The sequence below is a fragment of the Pituophis catenifer genome, unplaced genomic scaffold (assembly GCF_029215685.1).
Source record: "Pituophis catenifer annectens isolate HBS135680 unplaced genomic scaffold, rPitCat1.0.hap2 SCAF_3, whole genome shotgun sequence".
Lineage (NCBI taxonomy): Eukaryota > Metazoa > Chordata > Lepidosauria > Squamata > Colubridae > Pituophis > Pituophis catenifer.
Window position 1 is genome coordinate 1,097,488 of NW_027256883.1, and position 13,227 is coordinate 1,110,714.

The 13,227-nt window shown below is 47.4% G+C and overlaps 1 protein-coding gene across 1 annotated transcript in view; it reads right to left on the reverse strand.

The window, feature by feature from the left end:
* LOC139314084 (uncharacterized) overlaps positions 1-13,227 on the reverse strand; it is an 82,752-nt gene that overhangs the window by 54,788 nt on the left and 14,737 nt on the right. The window contains exons 4-6 of the mRNA XM_070939607.1: positions 7,373-7,435; positions 1,199-1,273; positions 73-161 (exon numbers count right to left, since the gene is read on the reverse strand). Coding sequence (XP_070795708.1) covers positions 73-161; positions 1,199-1,273; positions 7,373-7,435 — 227 coding nt within the window. The remainder of the gene's footprint in view (positions 1-72; positions 162-1,198; positions 1,274-7,372; positions 7,436-13,227) is intronic.

Below are 13,227 nucleotides of genomic sequence, written 5' to 3' on the forward strand. Positions count from 1 at the left end.
ACTTTGAAATGGCCAGAGTTACAACTATATCTACGTACATGCAGCACAGAAGGGTCTTCTGGTGGTCCTTACCTGTAGGTAGGGGTCTGCAACTCTGAGCTGATGCAGGGCCTGCCAAGAGGGTCACGGCCAGCAGAGACCCCCAGATGATGGGCTTCATCCTGCAAGCGAGGAGGGGAGAGGTCAGGAAAGGTGTGGCAGGGCCACGTAGGGACAATGAGGAGCTGGCTTCCCCTACTCAACACATCAGGGCTGGTCGTGGACCCAGAGGAGGGTTGGAGATACCTTCAAGTTTCTGAAAGTCAATGGAGGTTCTCCATCATCTCGGTCATGGTTGTCCCAAAGGTGCTTTTTCAAGAGGCAACTGGACATTTTGGTTTTTTTCTTTGAAGACGTTTTGCTTCTCATCCAAGAAGCTTCTCCAGCTCTAACAGGATGGTGGAGAATGGAAGGATTTATATTCCTTGCAGACAGTTGGACATTTGCATCCTTTTAGAGGGTCATTGAAGCCCTTGGAAGCACCATTCAGGTGACCCTGAGGACACGGACAAACCTCCAAGTGGCCTCAACGACTCTCTCAAAGAATGCAAAGGGCTAGCTCTGTGTGCAAGGAGTACAAATCCTTCCATTCCCCACCCTCCAGCCAGAGCTGAAGAAGCTTCTTGGATGGGAAGCAAAACGTCTTCAAAGAAAAAACAGAAAGTCCAGTTGCCCTTTGAGAAAAGCATCTTTGGGATTTCATGGTTCTGCCATTATCCCAGAGGACCATCAAGAGCGTTCCTGAAATCGCTCCCCTGCCTCTTCCCTCCCCTGGCCTTTCCCACACACTGACCTCAATCCCATTAAAAAAATCAAGGTGGGTTTATTGAAGTCTCTTTCTCCTCTGCCCATTTTCTCGGTCCATCCCATAATTTCACCCACCCCTCCTTCAAGAGCGGTTAGTTCTTCCTTCTTTCCCCACCACTCACCTCCTTCAATCTCTTGAGGAGGTCCAAAGGGCTGGATGTCCTTCCTAGAGGGTGAACCACCGCAGCTTCTTTCCACCCGCAGGTGCTTCAGGTGAGTCCTGGACCAGCCTCGGTTTTATCCCCTTCCTCCCAGGAAAGTCCCAGCCAATCAGAAGGAGGCCAGGGCAAAGCTTGGCCAGGGTCCCAAGTCAGGTAGAATTTTACATTTGCTTTGCTACAAGATCTCTCACCAATTTAGCAAATAAGGTCTTCTCTCCCGTGTTTTCCCCACCAGGGCCCGTCCTAAACTGGTGTTGACTCTGCTGCTGTGGACGGAACAACAAGCAGTTTTATAGCAGGAAACGCTGCATTCACCTCCGACTCACAACAAGCCCTCAGCAAACACGAAAATCAGTGCTGGGGACTAATCAGTTCTAGATCTGAATCTGTCCCCAAACGGGAGGCATAACTTTGGTAAGATTTGAAATGCTCCATTGATTTACTCTCCCTGTCTCTCTCTCACTCACACACGCACACACAGAGATTGAATTTCACAAGATCTCTGCACATTATGCATAGAATAGGGACATTATTTCATTGGCACAATTTGCATAGCACTAAAAATAGATCAGAAGCAATGTCAACTTTTCAAAAGTCTCGGATGCAACACCTGAACAGATATCTCTAAACTCAGAGGGTCCCAACCCCCAGTAGTGGGCCATGGCCTATTCGGAACCAGACCATGCAATAGGTGGGCTTGCACGCATGCACACATGCAGTTTCATGCCAGCTGTATGCAGGCCAGCCTATCGCTCGCGCAGCCTGGTTCCCCTCTTCCCCCAAACCAGATTGCCAAGCCACAAAGATTGGGGAGACCACTGTCCAAACTTGGCAACTTTAAGACTTATAAACTTCAACTCCCAGAATTCTCCAGCCAGCCAGCCCGCCATGCAAAATCACTGGAAAAAGCAATTATGCAGAGAAGAATTAGAAGTAGACAGATTGACAGACAAATTAACAGAGTTGGAAGGGACCTTGTAGGACATCTAGTCCAACCCACCACCCAAACAGGAGACCCTACACCATTTCTGACAGAGGGCAGTCCAGTCTCTTCTTGAAAGCCTCCAGTGATGAAGCTCCCACAACTTCCGAAGGCAACGTCTGTTCCATGGGTTGATTGTTCTCACTGTCAGAAAATTCCTCCTTATTTCCAGATTGAATCTCTCCTTCATCAGTTTCCATCCATTATTCCTTGTCTGGCCTTCAGGTGCTTTGGAGAATAGGTTGACCCCCTTCCTCCTCTCTGGGGCAGCCCCTCAAATATTGGAAGATGGCTGTCATGTCTCCCCTGGTCTTTCTCTTCACTAGACTAGCCATGTCCAGTTCCTGCAACCGTTCATCATATGTTTTAGCCTCCAGTCCCCTCATCATCCTGGTTGCTCTTCTCTGCACTTTTTCTAGAGTCTCAACATCTTTTTTCTAGTGTGGTGACCAAAAGTAAAAGGGAACCAGACCGCCAAAGACGATGCTGGCTGGACACCATCAAAGCTGACATCAGCCAGAGCCCAAAATGACTCAAAGAATTCAGTGCAAGGTCAGAAGATGTGGAGGGACCAACTGGCCCTTAGAATTGCCAAGAATTGGACATGGCTGAATGGATCGCATCATCATCATCATCATCATCTAATAGCAATGGGCAAATTTCTGTCCAGCTTCGTAACAGAAGAAAAAACTGCAAGCAGAAATCAATCTTTTAGGTTTGACAAGAAATTCTTGGCACCAGCCATTTATTCCTCTTATTTGAATACATTGCACTTATTGCAATGTATTCAATAGCTTTTTACTCCTTCATACTCAACCTAGGACAGCAGTTCATGCTCCGAAAGTGCCCGACTTCCTCATCAGAAGAATTTGATGAATGCACAGCAGGGTTTTGGAGCACGTTAAAGTTCGTAATGTCCCTAAGTGAAATTGTTGACTCATGAGACGGATAAAAATGCAGGAAGAAATAAAAACCTTCCCTGTCTAACAGATGGGCATGATTCCCAATCTGTAATGTTCAGGGATTATTGCATATTTGTGCTTTTTTTTGCTTCTGGTGGAGATTTATACGCCACCAGCGATGTTTGAAACCGGAAGCTTTGCCGCATTTCCTCTTACCAATGATGAAGAAAGATAAAAATCTAGAGTGAGAAAGAAAGATTTAGAAAGAGTGCAGAGCAAAAACGATGATCAGGGGACTGGAGACTAAAAGATACGAAGAACGGTTGCAGGACTTGGGTGGGTCTAGTCGAGCGAAAAGAAGGACCAGGGGAGACATGACAGAAGTCTTCCAATATCTCAGGGGCTCCACAAAGAAGAGGGAGGCAAGCTATTCTCCAGAGCGCCTGAAGTCAGGACAAGAAGCAATGGAGGGAAGCTAATAATCAAGGAGAGAAGCAACTAGAACTGAGGAGAAATTTCCTGGCAGTCAGAACAATTAACCAGTGGAACTGCCTGCCACCAGAAGTTGTCGGTGCCCCATCACTGGAGGTTTTTAAGACGAGATTAGACAACCTTCTGTCTGAAGTGGTATAGGGTTTCCTGCTTAAGCAGGGGGTTGGACTAGAAGACCTCCAAGGTCCCTTCCAAACCTATTATTTTGAAGAAGGATTCTTGGCCCAAAGAAAGATATCCAAGAGAATGGCACAGTGGTGGGATTCAAGTAATTTAACAACCGGTTCTCTGCCCTAATGATTTCTTCCAACAACCAGTTTGCCAAACTGCTCAGAAAGTTAACAACTGGTTCTCCCAAAGTGGTGCAAACTGGCTGGATCCCACCACTGGAATGGCCCCAGCAAGACATTGACCAAATATAAGTCTTCCAGAAAGGTTTCACTTCTCACCTAATTTGGACAGGTTCCTGAGGTGAGTAGGCAGTTTTGGTGGGTTGTAAATGTTCCAACTCCTGAATCCTTTACATCTCAACATCGGCCGTGACTCAAGTTCTAGTCCGCTTCACCTGGGTGGCTGAGGGTCTTCATTGACAACAGGAGAGGAAATTGAGCAGGGACAAGGACAGAAAGGCTGAGGGTAAGGCTGCCACCAAGACCACTGATGGGGAACAAGGCACAGAAAACCTTGCAGACCAGGAGCTGGGGGTCCACAAAGACCACCACCCCAAGTTCCTTTGTAGAAGGAGAGCCCTGTTAGTCTATGGAGCCTGGATAACTCTGCAGACTAAGCACTGTAATTTAACACCAGCTGTCTGCAATTACTGTAAGTTCGAATCTCCCCAGGCTCAAGGTTGACTCAGCCTTCCATCCTTTCTAAGGTGGGTAAAATGAGGACCCAGTTTGTGGGGGCAATAAGCTGACTTTGTATAAATATACAAAAGGATGAAGGCTATTGCTGAGCGCATTGTAAGCCGCCCTGAGTCTCCGGAGAAGGGCGGCATATAAATCAAATTAAAAAAAAAAAAATCTCAAGAAATTTGGTAGCACCTTTTTCAATACACATTGTTCATTCAAGGGTCTGGAGACTAAAATGTGAAGAACAGGTGCAGGAATTGGGTATCTCTAGTGTGGTTAAAAGAAGAATTGGGGGTGACATGATAACATCTTCCAATATTTGAGGGGCTGCCACAAAGATGAGGGGGTCAACCTGTTTTCCCAAAGCACCAGAAGGCAGGTCAAGAAGCCAGGGATGGAAACTAATCCGGGAGAGAAGCAACCTGGAATTAAAGAGAAACTTCTTAACAGTGAGGACAGTTAATGAGTGGAACGACTTGCCTCCAGAGGCTGTGGGGGGTCCATCACTGGAGGTTTTCACGAAGAGACTGGACAGCCACTTGTCTGAAATGACACAAGATCTCCTGCTTGAGCAGGGGGTTGGACTAGATGACCTCCAAGGTCCTTTCCAAATTTGTTATTCTGTGAAAGCTGCAGCTCAAGGATTCTGCTTTCAAATAAAATCTGTGGGTCGCAAAAGGTGCTATCTGAGGAGACCCCTCAGAGTTCTCCTTTGAAATTCTGATTTGCCCTATGGCTTCCTGAGTCCTGCATTCAGCCAAATGTTCTTTTTTATCTCTTCTTCAAGCCTCTGGTCACGTCCCTGCCGGTGGCTTTGATCAGCCATTCACAGGTCACAGTGATCGGCGTCTTGAAGGAGCCAATTCTGCAAGATCAGATGAAGATGATGAGATTTTAGGAAGGAAGGTGACACACACACACACACACACACACACACACAGAGAGAGAGAGAGAGAGAGAGAGAGAGAGAGAGAGAGAGAGAGAGAGAGAGAGAGAGAGAGAGAGAGAGAGAGTCCTTATTCCTAGAGCAGCCAGAACGTTTCAGAAGCGTTCCCAGATCTGTTTTCCTAAACTCATATGAGTTCTGTAGACTTTCGGTCCCAGATCATTAACACTCTTTCACCATTGTTGGCTCTAACTCTTTTGTGGCTTTCTTGTAAATGCTGTCATACCACAAAGAGGAGGGGAAATACAACTCCTGGCCACAAGAAGACAAAAGGAAGCCCTTGACCCCAGGTGAGTCATTTTCACAAGGAACTGGGATGTGTACCAGCCACTCAGCTGAATGCAAAATGCCAATAGTCCATAACTGAGATCCATAATCTGCTCTTTAATTAATTGCGTGAGTTGGAAGTGGTGCTGACAAACCTTGATTTATTTATTATTTTTGCTGAAACAGACTTACAAGCCTCTCCTACCATCTCACCAAAGAGGCAAAAACTTCAAACAGCCAAACGGAAAAGGGGGGAAAGGTATCCAGATTTTCAAAAATGAGGAAAGGAGGATCCAGGGAATGACCGCCTCAGTCATGTCCAGAGATATTCAGTGGGGGACACTTTGGAGGGTCGGCTGCAAATATTGATGGAGTTAGCAGAGGTGGCTAAGTTGACTGCTCTGATTGAAGAGCACAATTCATTTCTATTTGGAAACCACTTTTCAGGTCTTTTGACAAATATGAAACTTTGATTTTGAGTTTTGCTGGTCAGATAGGTTTGTTGTTATAGAAATAACAACAAACCTATCTTGGTAGTACAGGGGTTTAAGGCACCCTGTTATTAAGCTGGTTATTAAGACCAGCTGCCTGCAATTACTGCAGGTTCGAATCTCGCCAAGGCTCAAGGTTGACTCAGCCTTCCATCCTTTCTAAGGTAGGTGAAATGAGGACCCAGTTTGTGGGGCAATAAGCTGACTTTGTATAAAATATACAAAAGGATGAAGGCTATTGCTGAGCACATTGTAAGCCGCCCTGAGTCTTCGGAGAAGGGCGGCATATAAATCAAATTTAAAAATAAAAATAAAAAAAATGGCTATATTTACTATGTAAAAAGCTGAGGCTGTGTATAACTAACAACACATAGATTTTAAACCTGACACATTTTTATTGGGCATGCTTCCAGGAAATTATAATAAGGGTAACACATATTTAATTTTGCATATCCTAACAGCAGCCAGGATTGTATATGCATAATACTGGAAAAATCCAGAAACCCCTGCAGATGATATTATAATCAAAAAAATTCTGGAATGTGCAGAAATGGAAAGGTTAACCCTAGAAAACAAAGGAAAAGAAGACTCGGAATATTTTATAATATGGGAACTATAAATGGGCAGATACTGAGGTTAGAGGAATGGATTTATGTGAAATATGGACTACATGAGAAAGAAAAACTGATGAGTAAATATTCTGATGGTTATATACCGTAGTTTTTGGTATATAAGACACACTGGAAATCATTTGTAGTTAGTATAAAATCAATTCTAGAAAAAGATTGGTGCCTATCAGAAAAAAAAGTAAAATCCTGTTCTTTAAAGTTTCGTTCACGCCATATATCCCTCAACTCCATATCATCCATCATGTCAAAAAAAGATTTAGGCAATTTAGCCCGTGTTTGAATATTTGGCAAAAGAGTCTTTTTGTCTTTTTTAGTGTCCAATACACCATTCCAATTGCCCATCATTATACATGATTTATAATCCATTTGTATTAATTTTTTATGCAAAAGTTTATAAAATTTCTCTTGTTGTTGATTAGGTGCATATACTCCCACTAAAAGTGTTATGTAAATAGGTTTGTTTGGCGGGAAGTTTGAATTAACTGACCCTCAGCTGATTGGCTGACCACCACAGCTGCAAGGTATATAAAGGGAGCTGGCTCCCCTGGTCAGTTGCTGGATTCTCACCATATAATAAAGAGTTGTTGTCACTAACCACTCTGGCTTGCTGCGTCCTCATTCACCCTACATAACATTGGCGACGAAGGTGGGATTTTGAGGCCAGAAGCAGAGGAGAGCTGAAGCCACACTCGAGAGAAAGAGCTGAAGCCACGTTCAGAGAAGGGACCAGAGACCGCAACCGAATCCAGCCAGGCGAGCGAGCGGAGCACAGGAGAATCCCCGAAACGATGTCTGCCTACACCCCGCCAGCGCCTTTCGACCCCAAGGAAGAGAAGTGGGGATCCTATATGTCGCGGTTCGAGTGCTTCATGGTGGCAAACGACATGCAAGGGCTACCGGACGTTCGGAAGAAAGCCCTGTTCCTGAGTCACTGCGGGCCAAGGGTTTTCGACACAGCCGAAGCATTGTCGGAGCCGAATTCGGTCCACAACATTTCCTGGTCGACGCTACAGACCCTGCTGAAAGACCACTATGCACCAACGCCATCGAAGTACGTCCAACGCTATGATTTCCGGCAACGGCTACAGCAGGAGGGCGAATCGATCAGCGAGTACGTTGCCGCCCTGCGTAAGGCCGCAACCCAATGTGAGTACCGAGACCTGGATGAGATGCTCCTAGAGCAACTAATTTGCGGAGTGAGAGATAGCCGGCTGCAGAGAAGGCTGCTTGCGAGGTCAAACCTAACCCTACTCATCGCGCTAGATGAGGCCAGGGCGCAAGAGTCGTCAGTAAAGGCCGCCGAGAGACTAAAGAACTCCCACCTAACCAAAACAACGCAGAAGCCGGCACCAGTGCATCGAGAGGTCGTAAGCACCGCGAGCGAGGGGGAGTCTGAAGAGGAGGTCTACCGCACCGAGCAGTCCCGCACAGCCCGGAGGGAGCCCAGAGACGGATGTGCCAGCTGCGGAGGGTTCCATTCACGACAAAACTGTAAGTTCAGGGACGCCGTTTGCCGTTCCTGTGAGAAGAGGGGCCACATCGCTAGAGTCTGCAGATCGAAGTCACACCAGAGCTACAGACCACGTGGCCAAATTGCCCAATCCGAGACGGCACCACACCGAAGGCCCAACAGGGATGGCGGAAACCGGAAGGGCGCGAAATTTGAAGACGCTGGGGCCTACACCATACGCATCGCACAGACCTGCACCTCGCCCGGAGAAAAGACCTACACCACGGTCGAGATCGAGGGACGGGAGTGCCAGATGGAAATAGACACGGGATCACCAATATCAATCATGTCTTGGGAGAACCTGAAGAAAGTCATCCCCAGCGTACACAAGCAACAGCTACAGCCGCAGCAACGCAGACTGAAGGACTACCAAGGGAACCGCATACCCGTCGAAGGCAGAGGCGAGTTCCAAGTCCAGTACGGGGAGTTTACCGAGAAACTGCCCCTCACCATCGTCAGCGACAACCTCCCCAGCCTCCTGGGCATGGACTGGTTCAGGGCCCTAGGCATGGGATTCACCGGAGTAAGGAACGTTCGAAGCACCCTGAAGGAAGACCTGATGCAGGAGTTCCAGGACGTGTTCGACGAAAGGCTTGGCATGTATGTGGGGACCCCGATTTCATTTAACCTAGACCCCAATATTGCACCCATCCGTTTAAAGCCTAGGCGGGTACCATTTGCCCTGAAGCCCAAAATAGACATTGAACTAGACAAATTAATCAAACAAGGGGTGCTCGTTCCACGCCAAATGGGAGACCCCAATTGTGACACCGGTCAAGCCGGACGGGTCAGTGCGCATATGCGCTGATTATAAATGCACAATTAATAAGGCCCTGCAGCAGAGCGCCTATCCAGTGCCCGTCGTTCACCACCTATTGCATTCCCTGGGCCCCGGCAAGATTTTCGCAAAACTCGATCTTGCGCAGGCGTACCAGCAGCTGCTGGTAGATGGCGCTACCGCAGAAGCACAGACTATCGTAACCCACAGAGGGGCCTTCAAGTGCACCCGCCTGCAATTCGGAGTAAGCGTGGCCCCCGGACTGTTCCAAAGTACCATGGAGCGGCTACTACAGGGGATCCCCGGGGTGGTGCCCTATTTCGATGACGTGCTCATTACCGCCGACAATGAGCACCAGCTAAGAGAAAGGCTGAGGGAGGTATTAAGGAAATTCAGGGACGCAGGACTCAGAGTGAAACGCAACAAATACATGATCGCAGTCCCCTCAGTCGAATTCCTAGGGTACAGGGTAGATGGCACCGGCATTCACCCCACAGAAAGCAAGATCAGGGCAATCCAAGAAGCACCCACCCCCAAAGACAAGGCAGAGTTACAGGCCTTCCTGGGACTATTAAACTTTTACGCCATTTTTCTTAAAGACAAGGCAACAGTGGCAGAACCCCTACATAGACTGTTAACCAAAAAAGCCACTTGGAAATGGGGGAAGGCTGAAGACAGGGCATTCGCCGGCATTAAAAAACTGCTATCAGCCGAGAGCTTTTTAATACAGTACAACGCAACGCTTCCCCTTGTTCTAGCATGTGACGCGTCCCCGTTCGGGGTGGGAGCCGTCCTGAGCCACAGACTCCCGAATGGCCTAGAGGCGCCCATCGCATACTACTCCCGAACTCTATCAAGTGCCGAGCGAAATTATAGCCAGCTCGACAAAGAGGCCCTAGCCGCCGTTTCGGGAGTGAAGAAATTCCACGAATACTTGTTCGGGAGAGACTTTGAGTTAATCACAGACCATCGCCCGCTCCTGGGTCTCCTCGCGGGAGATCGACCAACCCCGGCAGCACTCTCGCCCAGGATGACACGCTGGGCCATCTTTCTCGCAGCATACTCCTATCGCCTGGTACATCGACCAGGGGCGGACATGGGCAACGCGGACGCACTCAGCCGATGCCCACTACCCGACGGGTTGGAAGGCCCCACACCCGGCATCCCCATCCTGCTGATAGACGTTTTGGACTCCGGGCCCATCACATCAGCCGAGGTTGCGAGAGCCTCAACCAAAGACCACGTGATCCGGACAGTCGCAAGTTGGGTTATGAGGGGGTGGCCGGAAAGGATTGGGAGCGGGGAATTTAAACCATTCGCGGGAAAACGGGACGAGTTGACAATGCAGGGGGGTTGTTTACTATGGGGTGATCGGGTTGTTATTCCCTCACGTTTAAGGGAAAAAGTTTTATCGTTGTTGCATGAGGGGCACCCCGGGATTGTAAGAATGAAGGGGCTAGCCAGGAGCTACATCTGGTGGCCCAGCATGGATGCAGACATTACCGAGTGGGTGGGGAAATGCCAGCCCTGCCAAGAGTCCAGATCAGACCCGCCAACGGCACCCGTGAGAGAGTGGGAAAGGCCCCAGGGCCCCTGGTCCAGGATACATATTGACTTTGCAGGCCCATTCCATGGACAGACCTTCATGGTCGTCGTAGACGCATTCTCCAAATGGTTGGAGATCAAGCTAATGAAGGCCACTACCACCGACGCAACCATCAGAGAGCTAAGACAATTATTCGCCACACATGGGTTACCGGACATTCTAGTGTCAGATAACGGGCCACAGTTCACCGCAACACAGTTCGAGGGTTACTTAGCGGGACTTGGGATCAGACATGTCCTTTCTGCCCCGTTTCATCTGGCTAGTAATGGACAGGCCGAGAGATTTGTTAGATCAGCAAAGGAGGCCCTTTCACGTTTAAGCCCAGGGGACTGGCAGGAGAGGGTAGACAAGTTCCTAATAGCCCAGCACTCCACACCTTGTACAGCCACGGGCCGAAGTCCGGCTGAACTATTAATGGGGCGGAAACTCCGGGGAATACTAGATAGACTCAACCCCAATTACTCCCCAGAGGTATTCAAGGGGGGGGGAAAGGAAACTTAGAGAGTTCACCATAGGAACACCGGTACACGCTAGAAACTATGGACAGGGCCCACTCTGGGAGGCCGGAACAATCACAGAAATCACAGGCCCCAAGTCATACCGGGTAGACATGGGGGACGGGAGAGTTTGGCGCAGACACATTGATCAATTAAGAAAACGAGTAAACACAAACACCGACGATACATTAGACGACCCCATCTCCGACCACGACTACCAACCAGAGGCACAAACCACTAGCCCGAGTAGAGCGGAGGACTTAGCTGAGGATTCTGGTATCCAGCGCCGCCCCATCGAGGTAGTCCCGGCAGCCGAAGACGTCGCCGCCCACGAGGAGGTTCCGGAGGCCTCATTGGCGGAGCAGGGAGAAACAGAAAGTCCCTCCGACCTGCTCGACGCCACCCCTCCGACTGAACTGCGCAGGTCAACTAGGACTCGTACACGCCCTAGTCACCTGAGAGACTATGTATGCAAATAACGCCCCAAGTGACTTCTGGGAGGGGAGGAGTGTTATGTAAATAGGTTTGTTTGGCGGGAAGTTTGAATTAACTGACCCTCAGCTGATTGGCTGACCACCACAGCTGCAAGGTATATAAAGGGAGCTGGCTCCCCTGGTCAGTTGCTGGATTCTCACCATATAATAAAGAGTTGTTGTCACTAACCACTCTGGCTTGCTGCGTCCTCATTCACCCTACATAACAAAAAGTATTTTCTTCCCTTCTATTACTAATTCAATCATTATATATCTTCCTTGTGGATCTACTTCAATTAATTTCACCATTAAATCTGTTTTTAGGTATATAACTATACCATTTTTCTTTTCAGGAGCTGATGCAACAAAATGTTTGCCCATTCTAGCATTTATTAGATATTTCTGATCACTTGTTCTAATGTGTGTTTCTTGCAACAACATTTAAACTGTTTCAAATAGTGAAATATTTTCTTCCTCTTTTGTGGTGAATTTAAGCCATTAACATTCCAGGTCAAAAATTTATTTGCCATCCTTGGCCCCTGAAACCTTATGGAGCACCGATTGGAAGTCCTCCTGGAATTTCCTCTTCGGTCTAGCTCCTCCCACAGCTTCCATATTTGTAATTGCAATTTCTTGGGTTATTATCTGACTGTTGCTTCTTTTTTTTTTTTTAAATTTGATTTATATGCCGCCCTTCTCCGGAGACTCAGGGCGGCTTACAATGCGCTAAGCAATAGCCTTCATACTTTTGTATATTTATACAAAGTCAGCTTATTGCCCCCACAAACTGGGTCCTCAATTTACCTACCTTAGAAAGGATGGAAGGTTGAGTCAACCTTGAGCCTGGCGAGATTTGAACTTGCAGTAATTGCAGGCAACTGGATGATAATAACCGGCTATTAGTCTGCTGTGCCACCAGGCTCTTGCTTCTTTAATTCTTGTTCTTTACATCTGGTTGCTGCTCGAGTTTGTCTTTGATCCTTGGGGTCTTCCATTTTTTCAAATAAATCCAAAAATTGAACATCCTCTGAAAGTTGCAATAATTCTTGTTGGGTAGTCAAAACACCTCCTTGAGCTTGTGCCTGCATGATTTCCTTTTCCCCCTTTCTGGCCTCTCCTGCTTCTTTCCTTCTTCTGACATCTGGAGATGGTGGGTTTCCAGCCTTTAGTATGGTAGTGTAAAAATCTCTTGCCTTCCCAGCTGAGTTGAGACGATGTCTCTCACCCAGATAATTCACCACTAATCCGGCTGGAGCTTCCCATCTGTACTGCAACTGATGCCTTCTAAGTTCATCAACTAAAAATGCATAGTCCTTTCGAGATCTCAACATTTGGGGGGGAATTTCCTTCATTACTGAAACCTTCTGTCCTGCCACTTGAAGTTTCTTCTTATAAGAAACTTGTAAAACTCCATTTCTTGTTCTCCTTGTAACAAAGTAGATCACAATATCTTTTGGTAGTTGTTTCTGTCTGGCAATCCATGAATTAACGCGATAAATTTTGTCTATTTGCCAGTCACACTCTGCTTTAGATTCTGCAGTAAACTGAGCAAGAGCTTCTGCAAAAATCTCTCTGAGATTTTCCTGGTTATTTTTTTTCAAGCCTCTGACCCTCACTGCCCATTCCATTGCTCTATATTGTGTCATTATGAGTTCTGCTTCTGCCTTTTCCATCTTATTTTGAGCCTCTCCCAATTTAGCTTCCACATTCAAATTAAACTGGTCAATTTCATCCACCCTTTCTTCCAATGATGTAACATCACCCACCAGTCCCTTAAATGCTTCAACAATATC